This window comes from Marmota marmota, unplaced genomic scaffold (genome assembly GCF_001458135.2).
Source record: "Marmota marmota marmota unplaced genomic scaffold, marMar, whole genome shotgun sequence".
Classification (NCBI taxonomy): domain Eukaryota; kingdom Metazoa; phylum Chordata; class Mammalia; order Rodentia; family Sciuridae; genus Marmota; species Marmota marmota.
Window position 1 is genome coordinate 52,978,158 of NW_026000005.1, and position 18,358 is coordinate 52,996,515.

The following is an 18,358-nucleotide window of genomic DNA, read 5'->3' on the forward strand; positions in this document are numbered from 1 at the left end:
GGGCGGGGGGGGGGCATGCCTTTGCCCAGACACTTGAGGGTAAGAGACAGCTCTAGGGCTGTGTGGCTGCCACTGGCCCCTGGAGGGCCGCTGGGTGCCTCCAGCCGGGGGTCTTGGGCCTGGGGGGGGCAGTGGGAGCGTGTTCTGCTGGCACGGGCCCCTTTGCAAGATGCAGTGATGGGGGCTTTGCCTGATCTGCCTCAGGTACCTACCCGAAGTGATGGGTGACGGCCTGGCCAACCAGATCAACAACCCCGAGGTGGAGGTGGACATCACCAAGCCAGACATGACCATCCGGCAGCAGATCATGCAGCTGAAGATCATGACCAACCGGCTGCGTGGGGCCTACAGTGGCAGTGACGTGGACTTCCAGGACGCCAGTGAGGGTCCCGGCCCTGACGGTGGGGCTGGGCGCTGATAACCAGGGGTCCCAAGGGCTGTGAGGGTCTGCTGCTGGGCGGGGACACCACGCCTGTGTCCCTGCAGCGGCTGAGGCCCGGCAAACCCAGGAGGGCCAGTAGCACTGGACCACAGCAGTCACACTGGACCTGGGCCACACAGAGAGCCATCAGGTCCCTGGACACGGGGTCTCTGGGTAGGGACGGCTGCTGGAGTCCCCTCTCCTCCCCAGGTGATGACGGCAGTGGCTCAGGCAGCGGCGGTGGCTGCCCTGACGACATCTGCGGCCGGAGGGTCAGCAAGAAAAGCTCCAGCTCCCGCACGCCCTTGACCCACGCACTCCCCGGCCTGTCCGAGCGAGAGGGGCAGAAGACCTCGGCCGCTGGCCGCCCCCAGCCCCGTGCCCTGCTCCTGCTCCTGCTCCTCCTCCTGGTTCTCGCGGCAGCCAGGCCCCGGTGGCGGTAACTGCCACGGCCCAGGGACGAGGCCAAGGACAGACTTTGCCAAAACGCAAAACAGGATATTTAATTCCCCTTGGCCTGCAGAGGCCCAGGGTAGGACGAGGGGACAGTGGCTCTGTGTGCTGGGCAGGGTGCGTGGGGCCCCAGCACCCAGGCCTGGCCTCACCTGCCACCCTGGCTTTTAATTTTGTATGAGGTCCTCAGGTCAGCTGGGAGCCAGTGTCCCCAAAAGCCATGTATTTCAGGGACCTCAGGGACATCTCTGGCTGCCCATACCCCCCCACCCCTCCCAAGGCCCATGGAGGAGGTGACCCTTAGCAACGTCCCGCTGGAGACCTCGAGCGAGCCTGTGCCTTCCTCGCTGCCTTCTGCCGGGGACTCTCTGCTGGACCTCCCTGGCTTCACATCAGCAAGGCCCACCCCTCCGCACCCCCAGGGTGTCGGGGGCCCCTGACCATGCTCTGGCAGGGCCTCTGAGCTTATGCATGATGCCTCCCACCCAGTGGGGCTCTGAAGCCAGGGCGCACTCTCCCTGTGTCGCCTCAGAGTCCCAGTGGACGCAGTCCACCCTTGGGGCCGTGCCAGCACAGCCACACCCCGGCTCTGCTATGTTGACCTTTTGCTTGTGGGTGGGGTGCTGTCCCCACCACCCAGGGAAGCAGAGGGCCTGCCCCTCACTTGTGCTCACATCCGCAGGCCTTCTGGGGCCAGGTCTGCAAGAGGAACCCCACTTCTGGGGAGTAGCCAGCCATTCCTACCCCACCCCACCCAGACAGGACGGCCCTGGGGCTGCGGGCCAGGGCAGCAGGGGCAGGGGCAGGCATAGCCTGACAGTCGAGGGCTTCTCCAGCACATGCACATTCACACACTTCTTTCCCTGCCCCGAGACCTGCACCTCAGTCCTCCTGAAGCATTGGAGGTCCTGGAGCCCAGCTTGGACCCCAGCTTGGACCCTGGGGCCCTTCAGTGGCCCTGGACTGAGTGTGCCCAGCTCACTGAGGGCATCGGGCCCTCGGGCCTGGGCAAGTCCTCCCCGTCTCCAGGCCCAGAAGCCAGCAAGCCCTGGAGCAGGGACTGGCGTCCTATAAGAGGGGCCCCTGCACGGCGAAGGACGACAGGGGGCGGACACCGAGTTGCCACAGCCAGGGACAGTCGTTCCGACCCACACGGGCCTTGAGAAGGTCACTCAGTGCTTCTTTGATCTCTGCTGCTGGGCTGGGGGGTCTTCCCACCTGCACAGTGGGGGAGGCTGTGGGTGCTGGTCCAGCCCCTTGGCACAGGGTGGGAGACTCAAGCTGGTCCTTGGACGTGTTGGGTCAGGCCCTTGGGACCCCTGCCCTGTAAGAGCCCCGTAAGTGCCATGCAGGCTGAGGTGGCTGGAGCCGACCCAAGCCCCGGGACAGAGGACCCAGTCCTGGGAGGCAGCATTGACACTGCCCGTGATGGCCAGGGGTGACACCCCGCACTACCCCACATGCTTCTCTGGAAGGGGCAACCCTGAGCAGCCACTGGTCAGGGCAGTGGCCCAGCCTGCTGTGTCCTTCCTCATGAGGCCCCTGGTCACTCAGTGCCAGCAGGTCGCCAGGTCACATGTGTCGAGTCCTTGTATGAATAAAAGGCTGGAGACCCACACAGGACAAAGCCTCATGTGTTGCTCTGAGCCTGCCTCGTGCCACCCAGCAGAGCGCGTGTGAGCTGGTGCCCGTGCGTGCACGGCAGGACGTGGGTCAGGCTCTGGTGGGAGGGGGGCCCCATACTGCCATGGGCCACTGCATTGCCAGGCCCTGGCCAGACCCCCATCTTTGGCTGAGCACCCTTTGTGGGGTGTGGGTGGGAGAGGCCAGAACTGGGCTCCAGATGATCTAGGCAGGCCCCACCCACCTTCCACCTCTGCCCACCCCCTCTGGGTGTGCAATGCAGCCCTCTAACCCTTAGCAGGTCCCAGTTCCTGCCAGGTGGCCTCACTGTCCAGTGGGGTGTTCTGATGGTTCAGTCTGTCCCTTGCTCCCCAGGCATGGGGTCCTGTGTAGTCCTGAAGGCCGCAGCTGCCAGCCCACCCCTGCTTGGGGGTTGCCCTGTTCCTGTGGGTCCCCTGGCCCTGGCTCCTTGGCTGAGAAGCCACCACAGAGGCACTCAAAAGAAGCACCACTCTCCAGCACATGCCACCAACAGGGTACTTTATGTGAGCACCGCAGCCCGCCTGGTCTTCCTGGGAGGCGGTGCTCATGTTTCTGACGCGGCCCTGGAGCCCAGAGGCCAGACCTGTGTGAGCGAGCAGGACCCCTGCTCTGGAGGACCAGGCACTGAGGCACACTCCACACACCTCCCAGAGAGGGAGGGCATCTCCTGGCACAGGCCTCTGGAGACACTGACAGCGGCCAGGTCTGTGGTGGGCTGTCCCTCATCCACCTGCCCTCAAGTCCTGGGAAGCCCAGGCAGCCCAGCTGCTCCCTTGGGATACAGGTGGTGGTGAAGTCCTCTTCCCTCTCCTGGCAGCAGGAGAAGCAGCCTCGGGGCTGAGCGGAGCCTGCGCAGACCGTGGGCAGCCGAGGCTCACTGGTGTTTGCAGACAGGACTGCTGTATTTCATCCGGCCGGGCGGTGTCAGGGTCTGGGCCTTTGGAAACATCACCCTCTTCGGCTGCTCTGTGATTGGGGGTGAGTATGCCCTCACTGTGAGAGAAAGAAGAGCCCAGATGGGATGGACACCTAGTGCAGGGCCACAGATGGGGGGGCCACCTCAGCCGGCCTCATCACGCTCTACCCTGGTGTCCCCAGAGGCTGACCAGGAAGAGGCCTCCAGGCCCTCTCCATCCCTCATGGGATTCCAGGGAGCCACGACATCCTGACCAGCCCACGCTGACAGCTAGAGAGTGGCCAACTCCTCAGCTGCTCCCCGAGCGCCCCACACCACCTGAAGGCCATCCTGACAGGCCAGGTGGTGTCTATGATGGACACGTGCAGGCACTCGTGCCCGGGTACACACACACACACACACACGCACATGTCAGTGAAACGCCAGGTGCATATAAAGCACTGGAACACACCCACGTGCACACCCCTATGCTTGCACATACCCACACACAGCATGGGCACACGCACACACACCCTCGTACATGCTTGACCACGCATCCATGCAAACACGCTCATCACACCCCAGTGCACACATGCACGTAACACACTGCTCCCTCCAGGCCCTCAGCAGGCGTCCCACCCGGGGACAGGCCCTCCATGGAGCAACATCACTGTGACCCAAGTGCTCCCCACATCCAGATGGAGGCTGATTCCCCTCTGCACCCACCTTCTCCCACCTTGTGTCACAACTGAAATCATGGGAAGGTCACAAGGGCATCTACCCTGCGGGAAACTGAGGACAGATGACAGGGCACATGTCAGAGCCATCAGAGAGGGGGGCAGGCTGGGAAGGGAGATCCTGGGCACATAACAGGTACCAAGGCTGGAGCCTGCCGAGGAGGGCCTCACTGACTCAGGGACAGTGGGGAGGCCGGGGAGGTCACTGCCCAGCAGGCTGTCCCTTCTATGCAGGGACACCTCCCGGGCAAGAACCCCCGCCCCCAATACAGGAACAAATGAATCACTCAGCCCACAAAGTGAGACTCCAGTGAATCTCAACATTTCCCTCCTTTGATGTGGCCTCAAGTATGAGCAGAACCCCCGATTTCCAGCACAAGCCCGTTTCCACTCCCAGACTGGGCAGGACAGAAACAGGCCAGCCGAGATCTCACAGGAGGTCTCAACACGCCGCATCACAGACACGGAGGAAGGGCCAGGCAAGGTCTAGTTGGACCCGGTGGTGACAACACAGTAGGCTGCTAAAATAAACCCCCTCCTCACACACAGAATGCTGGGGAAAATCCCCTTTTCACAACATCAGTACACTCTAAGCTCCCAGAGGAGCTCAACCCTGTGTGCTCAAAAGGAAGTGGAGAACTGAGAAGCCACGGTGACCATCACAGTAAACATCAAGCTGCAGGTGGGGGGGGTGGGGTGCGTGAGGCTGGAACGGGGACCCCAGGGGGCCCAGACGCCTCAGAGCAACAAAAAAGTCCTCCCTGGTGCTTAGTAAGGCCAAGGGGTTGTATGCTGCCCAGGGTTTCAGGTGGAAAAGAAGTGTCCCCATAAAGAGTCAGTGCCTGGGGACGATGGAAAATGAGGGAATGTGGAAGAGTCTGGAGGTTTCACCCACTGGAAGCGGGGGCTGCAGAGAAAGAATGCCAAGCCCCAGGAACTGAGCACAGTGTCTTGAAATCACAACCCACCACAGCAGCCACCCCAGGTCCGGCACCGGAACTTCAGACAGGGGCAGCCGAAGTGGTCTGCAAGTCAGGGTTTGTGTGGCCAGAGAGAAAAGGAGGAGAAATAGAAGCCACAAAGGGCAGATCTGTAGGAGCCTACGAACACGGGACTGTCGACGTCCCCCAGGGAGGGACACTGGCTCAGGGGCCTGCGGGCAGGAGGAAAGCGGCCCCACTGCCAGGAAACTAGCCACGTTCTGTGGGAATAGGAACATCCAGATTCATGGCGCTCAAAGGACTCCAAGCAAGATCAGCCCGATGAGGGACGTCCTGAGACACGTCATGATCAAGGAGAAGCAGCACCGCAGGCAGGAAGGGGCTCCTCCGTCCGGGAACCGGGGGGCCGACGTGGCAGGTGGAGGGGGTGGGACAGCATGTTCGAGTTCTGAAAGGAAAAAGTAACTGCCAAACAGGAAACAGGAAGCCCTACCTGGCAGAGCTGCTCCTCAGAAACGAACGAGAGAGAAAATGTTCCCAGACATGAGATGGGGTGCCCTCCCTGTGACTCCTGACTTACAAGGAATCCCAAATGCCGTTCTTCACACTGAAATCACGCTGAGTGACATGAATCTACGTCACTATCGACGCACATATGTGGTCAGAGTCAGAGTGCGTCACGCAGCAGTGAAGGAACATAGAATAACTAGAGTGAAACAAGAACACTAGAGGTAAGGTGTGTCCTCAGGGAAACACCATTTTATAAAAAATATAAAGTGACATCAATCGTATAAAGGGTTGACGTGTGGAGTTTTGCATGCAATTAAAGAGTTATCAGTTTAAAATAGAATTTTGTGGCTGTAAGGTAGTTTATTTTTTATTATTAATAGGTGAGACCCTCACAAAGACCACAAAGGAAAAAATTCTAAGAGATACAAAAAAAAAAAAAAGAGGGAAAGGGATAAAAGTGTAACACTACAAAAGATCAACGAAGACCCAGGAAGACAGGAGGAAGGGACGGCAGGGACTGCAGCATAGTCAGAGGACACCAAGGGCAGAGTCAGGTCTTCCTATCAGTGATGAGCAAGTGGCCGGATCCCCACCCACAGGCACAGAGTGGCTGAAGGCCTCTCCTTAAAGGACCCAAGTGCACACAGCCTTCAAGACTCCTGCACCTTGAGGACAGACAGGGAGGAAACACAGCCAAGGGGCAGCCCGGGTGGCTCCACTCACATCAGTTAAAACAGGTTTCAGTCCAAGTCACAGGAAGGACGACAGTGATTCCCGGAGGTCAGTCCATCAAGAGGACACAGTGTGACTAGAGGTGCACCAACACGGAGCACCTGCATACAAAGAGCAGGTGGTAACAGAGCCAAAGGGAGAAGCAAGCCCCCGGCATGGAGTGGGGAGCTTCAGCCCTGGGCGAGCCCTGGTTCAGTCCTGGGTACAGGAAAAAAAAACACAGATGATCCAGAGAGAAAATCCACAGGGAAACAGAACACTTGAAACCAGACGGACCTACAGACACATAGAGAACGACGTTTCCCCCAACAACAGAGAGGATGCTCTTCTCCAGCCCACACGGGACATTCTTCAGGACAGGTCGTGTCTTGGGCCACAAAATGAGTCCTGACAAGTGTGATACTGAAACCACAGCAGGTACCTTTTCCAACACAAAGCCATCAACCAATAACACCGGGGATTTGGGGAAATTCACAAATATGCAGAAGTTAACACACTCCTGAATAACCAATGGACCGAAGAAGAAACTTAAAAGGGAATTTTAAAGAGAATCTTGAGACCAGTGCAAATGTAAACTCAACTTCCCAAACCTGAGCGGATACAGGTGCAAAGACACTTCTAAAAGAGAAACCCTTAGTGATAAATGCCTACACTAAGAGAGATCTCCAGCAGCCCGGCTTCACATCTCAAGGAACAGACCAGAACAAGACAAGCAGAGAGAGCAGGAAGACGGGACGTCAACATCAGAGCAGAAATAAATGAAATAGAGACTGGAAAGAGGACAGCAATATCAATGAAACCAGGAGTTAATGTTGTGAAAAGACAGAATTAACAAGTCTTTCAGCTCTTTACAAATAAGCAGAGTTATAAATGTAGGAGGAGACATTACAGAGGACGCCCCAGGGACAGAAAGGACCCTAAGGGTCTGCTGTGAAGAATCTCACGGGGCCAACTGGATGACCTAGAAGAGAAGGGAAAGTCCGTCTACCAAGACCGTGCGGTGGAGAAAGGAAAGGCGGGCAGACCAGTAATGAGGAAGGATGCGGAAGGGCCACCGCGGACATCCCCGCCAGGAAACCCCGGACGGGCGGACGACTCAGGAATCCATACCAACCTCCTCAAGCCCACGAGGAAGGCACACTCACAACTCACCTTCCTCGGCCACATCACCCACACACCACAGATGGGGCATGACAAGCACCACAGACCACGTCCCGGGGAGCAGGAAGGTGGCAGGTGGCCTCAGCACAACACCAGCCACAGAGGACAAGTCAGAATCACTCAACGGTGGAGAGCTGAAAGCCCGTCCGCCCAGAGGAGGGAAAAGGTGCCCACGCTCAGCTCCTCTGGTCGACCTACTGCTGGAAGTCCTTCCAGAGCCGTTAGACAAGGAAAAAAGTGAGACTTGAGATCAGAAAGGAAGAAGTTGTCTCTGTTTGCACAGACATGATCTTGTGTATTTCCCTAAAGATGCACCAAAGAACGGTCAGTTAGTAAAGTTCCAGGAAACAGAAACATCCTAACTCGATTGAGGTTCTCCAGATTAACAATGAACTATCTGAAAAAGAAACTAAGGACATAATCCCATTTGCAATAGCATTAAAAATAAAATATTCAGGAATAAATCTAGCTAAGGAGGTGAAAGATCTACAAACTGAAAGTTAGAAAATTGAAAATACAAATAAATGGAAGGACAGTTCATGTTTTTGATTGGAAAAATTTATACTGATAAAATAGCCATACTTGCCAAAACAATCTCCAGATCAAAGCAAAGATGAATAAGTGGGACTACATCAAACCCAAAAGCTCTGCACAGCAAATTAAATAACCAACAAGCGAAAGGCAATCTATGGGTGGGCAGGAACACTTGGGTACAATGTCTCTGATAAGGGGTGAATATCCTAAATACATAAGAAACTTATACAACTTGGTAATAAAAAGACAACCTGAGGCTGGGCTGTAGCTCAGTGGGAGGGCGCTTGCCTACATGCCTGAGGCACTGGGTTCGAGTCTCAACACACATACAAATGAAGTCCACCGACAACTAAAACAAACAAACAAAAGAAACCTGATGTGAAAATGGACGAAGGCGCTCCACAGCCACTTCTTTAGGATGAAAAAGATCAGAGAGCAAGCTCGGGGAGAGTCGGAGCAAGGACTGTGTGTGTGTCAGGCTGGATGGACACACAGCCACAGCAGGACACAGCAGGAGGCTTCTGGAAACTTCCAACAGCCACCTGAGACCCACAGTCCGCTTCAGGGTCCAGCGCGAAGCAGGCCAAGTCAGTGCGCTGAGGTCTCTGCTCTCACGGTGGCAGGCAGCACCCACAGCGGCCCACACAGAATCACCCTGCAGGTCTGTCCGTGGGTCACGTGTGCATGGCCCAACAGGAGACGACTCAGCCCAGGAAGAGAACCTGGCCATGTCCAACCACAGATGCGCCTGGGAAGGGCACGGAGCCCAAGAAGCCAGACACAGAAAGACGAGTCCAAGAAACCCCAAATCTCAGACCCAGGGACACAGCACAAAGACCCTGTGGGTGGCTGAGGTCAGCGGGAGTGGGGACACTCTGGTCAAGGGCACCAACTTCAGTTGGCATGCTAAGCTCTGGAGGTGGTGGGCAGCAGGGCCACTGTAGTCGACAGCACAGTAGTGTCTACTTGAGACTCATCAGGAGAGTAGGCCACATGGTCCTTGCCACACACGCATGCTCCTGTGCGCACTCACACCATGGTAACTCTGGTGACAGGCCTGTTACTCTGTAGTGCGACTGTCTGGAACTCAGTGCCGGGGCAGGAGAGTTTCCCTCCCCTCCCCTCCCCCTCCCCTTCTCCCCACCCCAGCTGGTTTTCAGGGGACCTAATTAGCATCCTTACCTCCTACCTTTTGGATTGTAAAGGACTTTCCGCAGGATCTGTTTTCCTCTGAAGTATAGATGTCCCTGTGAAGGTCGCAGGGCCCAAGGCTGGAGAGTCACCAGGCCTGGCAGGAGGAGTCAGGACCCCTCACTGTGCACAACCCTGTGTCATTTTAGACTAGAACATTGACGACACTAGACAGCGTACAAACACCATGACCACCTGGTGAGGAGCGCTCAGAACCTGGGGCTCATCTCCTCCGGGCCCGTGCGCAGGGAGATCAAGTTTGGGTTCTCGGCTCTTCCTGTGCCTCTGCCGCTTGGCACCTGATTCCCACAACCCGACTTTGGTGCTGATCTAAATGTACACAGAGGAAATCATCACCAGAGTGTGTGCACTGTGCGTGTTAATGACCTCCATGAAGCTGAGGAAAGACACCAAGTGGACATGGAGTGTGGAGGAGGGGCCGGGGAGGATGCCACAGAAGGGCCCAGTGGGAGGGGAGGGGGGGGGAACAAGACCCCATGGAGACGGGAGCTGCAGGCCAGGCTCCGCACAGCCCCAGGCTACAGGCCTGACTCTGGGCTTCATCTGGATGCCATTCTGGAAGGAGTGGCTTCCGGGCCAAGAGTGGGTGGATAAGGTCTCACATGGACACCACTGAGCCACTGGCTGTCCACAGGAGAGGCTGAAACAGAGTCCCTACTTCTTACTAGCAACCCAAACTAAGTGACCTGCGGAAGAACCCTTCAGAGCAAGGAACCACAGAGATGCCCGGGGCCAGCTCTCCCCAAGCTGCAAGCCCTCGGGCCCAGAGGACAGGCGGACACCATGCTGCTCACTCATCCACCAGCTGGTACAAGGAGGCACAGGGACTCGCAGGCCACCCAGCACCCGGGGACCCACCGCCAAGGCAGCCGCAGGAGCAGCAGCAAGATCACACACAGCCTAGGCATGGACTCCAGGTGGCCAGTGCACCCCAAATGCACCCCCTCTGAGTCATGCGGTCATGTGGGACGTGCAGAAGGTGACTGCAGGGAGTCCCCTGAGATGGTGGCAACAGGGCAGGTGGGGCTGCCTCCACACCAGCTCCCTGGAGTCAGGCACTGGAGCAGGGCGTCACCACGTGCTCGTGGGCCCTGATGAGAGGCTCGGGCTCCGGGCACTGTCACCCTCTTGGTCAACGGTCTGTATCAGGTCAGATCCAGGGTTCACAGGCCCAGGACGCTCAGGTGGGGGCAGCAGGCTCCTTAAGGAGCTGCCCAGCCTCACAGAGCAGCCAGGGCCTGAGGCCGGTGACGCTGGCTGTGCCACGGCAGGACGCACTCGGGCTACCCAGAGAACACAGGAGCCCTGGCTGCCACGGGGAACCCTGGCACCCGCAGATTCCAGGCCGTCTCCCAGGCGGCCTTCCTGGGCGGAACACCAGCCACTCTCTCCCTCAGTGCCCCCTTGGGCCACCCCCAGCTCCCAGCCTCTCCTCCAAGGCTCCTGACGGCCACCTGGCCATTGCCAGAGCAGCTTCCCACCCTCCTGAGAAGCCAGGTGCTGGGGCCCCCACTCCCTGCTCCCAGACAGAGTCCACCCAACCTCCAGGCCTGCCCCTGCCCACGGGCTCTGCTGGTCTCTCTGGGGCCCTTCAGGCCCTTGGAACATGGCCTGCCTGCATCTCACCTCCCCCAGAGCACGTCCACCCCGACACCACCATCCAGATTGCTGGCCCCATCGCCACCTCCCCTGAGTGATCATGTCCCTGCCTGGCCCACTCCGTGGGCCCCACTGGCCTTCCTCTCTTCCCAGCCTGATGGGGCTGTCACACCCCTCACCCTGCCCCCTCCCCTCTCTGCTTCAGCCTCCTACAGGCTGGGGCAGGAGGCAGGTGGGACAGGGTGGCCTGAGCTGGGCTAAGTCTAGCCCAAGAGAAGACCCAAGAGTCCAGGTAGGTCACTTAGGAGGAGAGCCTGGAGAATCAAGAACAAGGCTCCTAGGGGACCAGGGAGCCAGGTGGCTATCTGGGCCCATTCTGAGCCACAGGAAGGGACTGGCCTTAGACACATCCTCAGTGAACTGACCCCTCACAGCTGCTGGCAAAGACCCCAGCATGAAGTCTGCCCCCCGTGTGGCTCCACAGGGCTCAGGTCAGTGGGGGACATCGGGTAGCAGGAGGGAGAAGGGCCAGGGAACAGAGCCAGCCTAGATCTGCAGGGCCACTTCCTACCTCAGAACCTTCAGAAGACGGAGGGCCGCAGTGGGAGACAGTGGGGAGACAGGGAGAGAGAGTGGGGAGACAGTGGGGAGACAGTGGGAGACAGTGAGGAGACAGTGGGAGACAGTGAGGAGACAGCAGACCAGCATGCAGAGGCAGGCTCTCATTCCAGAGGGCAGACCCCGAGGCCAGGCTTTGAGGGGACTGGGACTCAGCGTGGAGTGAGGAGCAGGGGCAGAGGTCACCTGAGCCATCCTGATGTGGGTCTCACGTTTGTGTGTGAGGTGATGTCCCCAGAAGAGCTTCGACAAGTGGGGTCCAGGGACTGCATGGGCCACAGCACGCTAAGGGAGGCCAGTCCTGGATCTCGGGCTACACACGGGGCTGCATGGGCTGCAGAGTAGGAGTCCCCTCCAGCCCCCCAAAGACAAGCCCAAGGGTTCCGACTCAGCGCGTGGGCCAGCCTGCTCTGTCCGTGTCCTCCTCGTCTGTCTCACCAGGACCACCTTCCTCCTGCCCCTGCCCACCCGACCCCATCTCTCCATTTTCCGTCCCTCCTTCAGGGACGAGGGCCTCTCCGGTCCCTCCCTCGTCTGGTTCCCAGGCCCCGTCTGACCTCTCAGGAACAGCTTTGGGAGCAGTGCCAGAGGCTGGCCGTCCCCAGCTGCTGTCGTGGAGTACTGGCCATGTCTCACCCCCTCTGAGCGCCCCACTGGCAGGCCCCACTGCCCAGCTGTGGAGTCGGGACATGAGTCTCCTCTGAGCAGGGGGAGCCAGAGCAGGCCCTCAGCCCCACCCACCCCAGAGTCTCCACCCCAAGGACTCCGGCCAGCGTGCAGGTCCGGGGCAGGTGGGGGGCCCCAAGGGCTGCTCACCCAGTGGGCACCTCAGAAGAGGTGCTGGCCTAGAACAAGAGGCCCTCACGGCAAGGCTGGAACGGGCAGTCAAGGTCCAGCAGCTGAACGGCCAGGGGCATGGACAGGATGGACGGTACAGATATCCCCCTGCCTTTCCTGACCTGAGGACCACCAGCGGCCGGACACAGGCAGCTCCTGCCCTGCTACCCGCTCCACCCTGGGACTGGCAGAGAAGCTGCCCCCAGCCTCCTGTTCCCCTTCCCAGCTTGGAGCACAACAGGGGGCTGAAGGACAGGAAGGAGCTGGACCACAGAGCCACAGTTGGGTGCTGAGAGTCCAGGGAGGTACAGGACACACTGAAGAGGTCCAGGGGCGGCAGGAGAGCCCCCCCACCTGGCCAGGCCCTGCCCCGGCCTGCGGCACTCCTGAGTGAGATCACCACTCTCAGTGGCCGTCCCAGAGCCGTGTGCCCAGAGCTGGGGCCAGCACTGTGACCAGCCAGGTGGGAGGCAGGCCCACTCAGAGTGGCTGGGTGGCCTCCACCCTCCATGTGCATGAGCACAAGCAACATCAGGCACATGGCTACTTTAGAACTTCCTGGGGAGGGAGCCCAAGCCAGGCCTCGGGGCGCCTCCCTTTTGCTCAGAGCTCCCTGGAATACGGGCCTGCAGACACCTTGGTCCACAGCAGGGAAGACAGAGCACAGGTGGCCAAGGCCCCTGGGGCGGGGAGGCTGCTCTGGGCGATGGCTGTCCACGGTCCCTCCCAAGCCTCAGCCGCTCTCCTGCCCCCAGCCACCTGCCTCCACTTCCGATGGGGAGAACCGTCAAGCTGAGGGTCTTTCCAGCACATGCGCCACGGGCCCCACAGCCCCTCCCTGCTGTGGCGAGTGACCCCCCCCAGGCACGAGACCCGGCACCATCTTTTCCGCTCTCTCCCAGTGCCCATCAACCCACCCAGCGAGCATGACAAGCCTCCCACACCACCCACTCTGAGGGAACCTGCTCCCAGCACAGGGACCAGTCACCTTGTCCCTTGCCCCAGAGGGCCAGGGCTCACTATGGAGCTGACCCAGAAGAGGAGCTGACCCAGCAGCTTCCGGGCCACAGGTGCTGGCAGGCACCGGCAGCAGGCACCCCACTGGAGCCTCAGAAGTCCGAGGGCAGCCGTGAGCAGCCTCAGTGTGTGGCCACAGGACCCGAGCGTCGAGAAGGGAATAGGCTGTCCCCGTGTGGACGCAGGAGTCAGCATGCTCCGGGGCAGGAGGGAGGCAGGGACACTGTGGCAGAAGGTTCCCTAAGTGGCTCTAGGGGCATCAGTGGGACGTGACGTGTGACAGGGAGGATCCAGGACGGTTCCCATCTAGAGGAAGCCGACTGCACCACAGCACCCTCCATTACCTGGGGTCAGCCCTGGCACGGTGCCACAGTCTCCCCATCAAGCCAGGCAGAGTGACCAGCAAGACACTCTCAACCGGACAGCCCCAGTTCCTCTGAAAGGACACGTGCCCACAGCTGGGCTGTGGAGGAGCCAATGGGAGAGCCAGCTTGCTGGCAGGAGCCACACGAGCCGCAGGTCCTGACACGGTCACCACTGGTCATCCCCAGACAGACCTCGCTAGGTGCCTCTCCTACTTGACACAAAACTAATTCTGGGCTGATTCTAAAACCACAGGTAACAGCAATGCACTGAGATGGTTGTGAAGTCCAGGCAAAGGTCATCCTTGTGCCCTGGTCCCCTCTGGGGATGGCTCCCTGTGCCTGCCTGTCAGCCCAATCCTGCAGGACGGGACAGATGGGCTCAACACATACTGACACTTTCACGCAGTGAGGGTCACACTGAGGCCGAAGAGGAACGCTATGCTGTAGGGTCCGTCCCCATCAGGAGACAACCGTCCAGAAACAGGAGGGGAGAGGGACATCAGACGGTCACACTGGTTGGCACTCGCGACCTATGGCATGAGCCCACCGCTCCCAACACCACCTTCCCCCGAGCCCCGGAGGGCACAGGACTGGCCCTGGGAAACCCAAGGCTTGGCTTCCCGGGGCTCAGCTGATGGGTGAAGAGGGCAGGGCCCAGATCTGAGTGGGCAGAGCCTGAGAGCCACGCGGTGGAAGGGGCCAGTGACCACCTGCAGGCGTGCGGCAGGTGACTCAGTCACCAAGTAGAGTGCAGAATGACCAGCAAGACACCATGACTCTCCGGCAGCAGTCCCTGGAGGGGCGTGTGAGAGGGTGTGTGGGGAAAGGGCTGGTGTGCACAGACTGAAGTCTGAAGGGACACGCTCCTCGTCCGGATGCTGCCCTCAGTCACTGCCACCCTAGCCTTTGTCCCCTTTCTTAACAAAAAGTGCACTTTCCACACAGAATAAAAAATGTGAAGCCATTTTCATTGGGGAAAATGATTTTCTAGAAAAATCCTTAAGATCATGGGAAGGTGTCCGTGGTCTTGTTTGGAGCGTGCAGAGGGCACCCCATTTTACACACAGGTGTGCGTGCCTGCCTGTGTGCCTGAGTGTCTCTGGAAGGACTCGGGCTGGCAACGGCCACTTCTGGGGTCAGGACCTGACCCTGGCACTTGCTCTCTTGGGCTTTGTGTTCTCTAACGTAGAGAATTAAGTGTAACTGCAAATAAGAGGTCAGGCCAGCAGCATCTTCCCTACCCACAGGGACAGCTGCTGACCCACACTGCAGCCCCTCCCTGGGCCGTGGCCAGTGGCGACCCTCCAGCTCACCCCTGCTGACAACCAGCCTGGCCTGCCACCCCTGCTGGAGCCCTGAGCACCCGGGAGGCAGAGCTCCGCGCAGGGGCTCCTCCCTCTGCCCAGGCGCCCTCCTCGCCCCTTACAGGAGCCTTGGCTGGGACAGCCCCAGCGAGACTGCTGCCCGTGGAGCCCATCTTGACAGAGACCAAGAAAACAGGGAGAACCTTCACGCAGCGCTCTGGACGGCCCCCTCTTCCTCTGCCACCAGTCCGGCCCTCGGCCACTCTGCTGGCCACAGCAAACCTCAGCTCATCCGCCGCTGGTGCTCACGGTCCCAGCCCCCTGAAGCCCCCTCCCAGGTCACTGCCACCTTCCTCCCGTCTCCACCAAGGCAGGACTGGGTGTCCCGCCAGCCCTGGTCTACATGGCGTGGCTGCTGTCCACCTCCCTCTCATCAAGGAGACCACTGAGGGTGCTGCACATGTGGCCCCCAGGCCCCAGCACATGACGGACACTTAGGAAATGGACCCTGGGCCCCTCAGACCCTGTGCCGAGGGAAGGACGCAGACGCAGCCTCCCGTCTGAGCCGGGATCTGCCAGTCACTGGGAACCCCTTGGTCCAGAGGCCATCTCTGCAGCACAGTCCGGCCCTACCCGCTCATCCTCCTGCAGCAGGGCCCACTTTGCTCTGGACATGACCCCGGCTGCCCTGCCGCGGGGCTTATTGAAAGCTCATGGCTTCTCCTCTCTTCTCCCCCCACCTCCCCAGCCCTGGGAGAAGCAAACCACCCTTCTCCCAGCCCAGGCCGGGTGGCCTATCCCCACGCACACCAGGGAGCGACTCTGGCTTCAGGGACGGTGCCCGGAGACCCAAGAGCGGCTCGCTCTCAAGGCCGCAGTGAGTGGTGGCCCTGCCCACCTGGAAGCAGCCTTTGCACGGCTCTGTAAAAGCCCTCCGTTCCCCTGAGGGGCAGAGCCCCAGCCCCGGGGGGACCCGAGTCCCCGCGCTCCTCCTTTGCTGGCAGAGCCATCAAACTTCCTCTTCCTTTTTTTTATCAAAACCATGTCCTGAGTTATTGGAGCAGCAAGGGGGACACGGACTGAGCTCCCAGTAACACTCCCAGCCTTCCTCCCGACCTGAAAGACAAAGCACAGCCAGACCAGGCCCCGTGGGAGGCCGGTGAGGCCTCACGGCTGGCGCCCACACAGGCCTAGGGCCTGGGACGTCACCCTGTGCAGGCGGAGTGGGCGCAGACGGTGAAGAGCTTGCGGTGGGCCACTTTATTGTGGGGTCAGGAGCGAGGCGCCTCAGTGACTTCCTGTATCAGCTCCCACAGGGGCCAGCAGCCTGGAGGTGGCCCAAGGCAGTGAGACGTGGGCGCAGCCCTGCCCCGCCTGGCCCGGGTCCAGTGCTGCTCCTTCACTGACCGTCTTCCGTCTCCCTGAACACATCCTTCCAGCGGGATGCTGCAGGGGGGAGGGGCCTGTGGGCCTCTCAGTCAGGGCCTGGACCAACCCCAGGGAGGCCAGGCCCAGGACTGGGGACTCAGCCTGGCTCAGTGTCCACTTAGCCTTGCCACCTGGGTCAAAGGGCTGCTGCGCCAATCCCCCCCAGCAGGGGAGTGCTGGAGCCCCCCCAGGGGGATCTGCAGTGGCCCTGTGTGCTCTGGCCAGTGTTTCCTGAGCTGTCTGCAGCAAGGTCTGCAAACGGAAGGGCCCACTTCTGCGTGCGCCCAGCAGGGGCCATCACTAGAAGTCCCATTTTATGAGGGATGACCTGCAGGTGTACAGCACGTGGACTCAAAGCAGTGTGCCAGGGCAGGGCCCATGGGCAGCTCAGAGACAGCTCCAGTCTCTGCTCCCTGGGAACCCCCTCCTGGTGTGGCACCGTGCCCCTCCCTCTGCCGGCCCTGATGGCACCAAGGCAGGTGGGGTGGGCAGACCAGGCGGATTCCAGAAGACATCTGTCCACCTTTACAGAGCCAGGATGTCTGACAGGGAGTGCGGCAAAGAAGCCTCCAGAAATTGACCAGAGGCCCATGGACTGTGGTCTCTGGGGACTGGTGTCCAGGAGAGCGCCTGACCCCTGAGAACAGAGTCCAGGGGTCGGGAGAGCACGCCCAGCTCTGCGGGGATGGGATTATGCCCTGGCCCAAGGAGCACTTAGAGAGAGCCTCGGTGCTGCTGAAGTTCTGGGAAGGGCTCTCGGATGCCTGCCCGGCCTCCGGCCTACCTGTGGCCACAATGTCACTGCAGTCCTTCCTGTGGAACTCGGTCCAGGCTCTGGCCTTGCAGTACTGGCTGCAGGTCAGGATCCCATAGCAGCGGGTGCAGGGTGTGAGGCGGACCCCGACGGAGCGGCCACACTGGTAGCAGAACTTGAAGAAGACGAGGCTGTGAGAAAGCCCCGGGTCAGGAGGAGGGGCCCCCTGGCTGCTGGGGCCTTCTCTGCCACCCCCGCCCATGGGCAGCTGCCACAGGTGGAGGCATCCAGCAAGTGCCCCAGACAGGAGACGGACGCGCAGGGAGCCCTGGGAGGCACGGGGCACGCTCCTCCCGTGAGGGCTGTCTACGTGGACAGTGGACCTCTACCTGGAGACAGTGGCCGCAGTGTGAGGGCTGAGGGGACCCCACACACATGGGGAAATGCCTGGGTGCTGATCTGGGGGGAGAAGCTGGCTCCTCCTTGCCTGGCTTCTGCTTCAGGAGGAGGACGGGCCTGCCCTGGTCACCTCTCTCCCCGAATCTGGTCCCTAGGGATTGACTGGTGAGGACGTCCCCACGAGTTACGTCCAGCCCCTGCTCTCTCATCCTAGGGACACCATGTGAGTACAGAGGAGACTCCTGGGGCGTCCTGGAATGCAGAGCCTTGGCTCCAGCCCTGCTCTCCAGGGAGGAGGCTGCCCTCTGCAGGACAGGGAGCCCATCTGTGGCCTGACCAGGGCAGCCCGAGCAGCTCCAGGGGTGGGCCCTGAGACCCTCATCCTGACTGCAGCCCATGCCCAGGAGCAGGGCTGCCTGGGGAGGCCTGGGGAGGCCACGCTTCTCAGGACAAGGGGAGCAGCCTGACCAGGAGGCCAGGTCCAGCAGCACATCCGAGCCACAGATGCTTTCCCCGAGAAGGGGCCACCCAGCACTCACTTCTCCTGCTCCTCCTTGGCTGGGATCTTCACCACAATGGAGTTCCTCTTCTTCAGCCTGTGGCTGGGGGCCAGCTCCTCTGTGTCAGAAAGAGACCTGCATGAGCCCCGGGGGGCAGGCCGAGCCCTCAGTGCTGCGCAGCAGGCCTGCAGGAAGGGCCTGCCCCCCAGGCCCCCTCAGGCCTCCTGCCAAGCCTGCAGCATCCCCGCCCGGGTGGCCATGGCCACAGGCCAGCAC

At 60.3% G+C, this 18,358-nt stretch overlaps 2 protein-coding genes across 8 annotated transcripts in view; one reads left to right on the plus strand and one right to left on the minus strand.

The window, feature by feature from the left end:
• Gpc1 (glypican 1) overlaps nt 1–2,492 on the plus strand; it is a 37,297-nt gene extending 34,805 nt beyond the window's left edge. Inside the window, exons 12-13 of the mRNA XM_048807999.1 lie at nt 187–380; nt 632–2,492. Coding sequence (XP_048663956.1) covers nt 187–380; nt 632–864 — 427 coding nt within the window. The 3' untranslated portion in view covers nt 865–2,492. The remainder of the gene's footprint in view (nt 1–186; nt 381–631) is intronic.
• A 528-nt stretch (nt 2,493–3,020) lies between these two features.
• Ankmy1 (ankyrin repeat and MYND domain containing 1) overlaps nt 3,021–18,358 on the minus strand; it is a 58,553-nt gene continuing 43,215 nt past the window's right edge. For 3 of the 7 annotated variants that reach the window (XM_048808882.1, XM_048808883.1, XM_048808886.1), the window contains 3 exons: nt 18,122–18,200; nt 17,214–17,374; nt 3,021–3,532 (listed from right to left, as the gene is read on the minus strand). In XM_048808882.1, the coding sequence (XP_048664839.1) occupies nt 3,414–3,532; nt 17,214–17,374; nt 18,122–18,200 (359 nt within the window). In that variant the 3' untranslated portion in view covers nt 3,021–3,413. Of the gene's footprint in view, nt 3,533–4,160; nt 4,227–17,213; nt 17,375–18,121; nt 18,201–18,358 lie in introns of those variants that run through there. The other 4 variants (XM_048808884.1, XR_007349600.1, XM_048808885.1 and 1 more) reach the window with 4 other exon arrangements.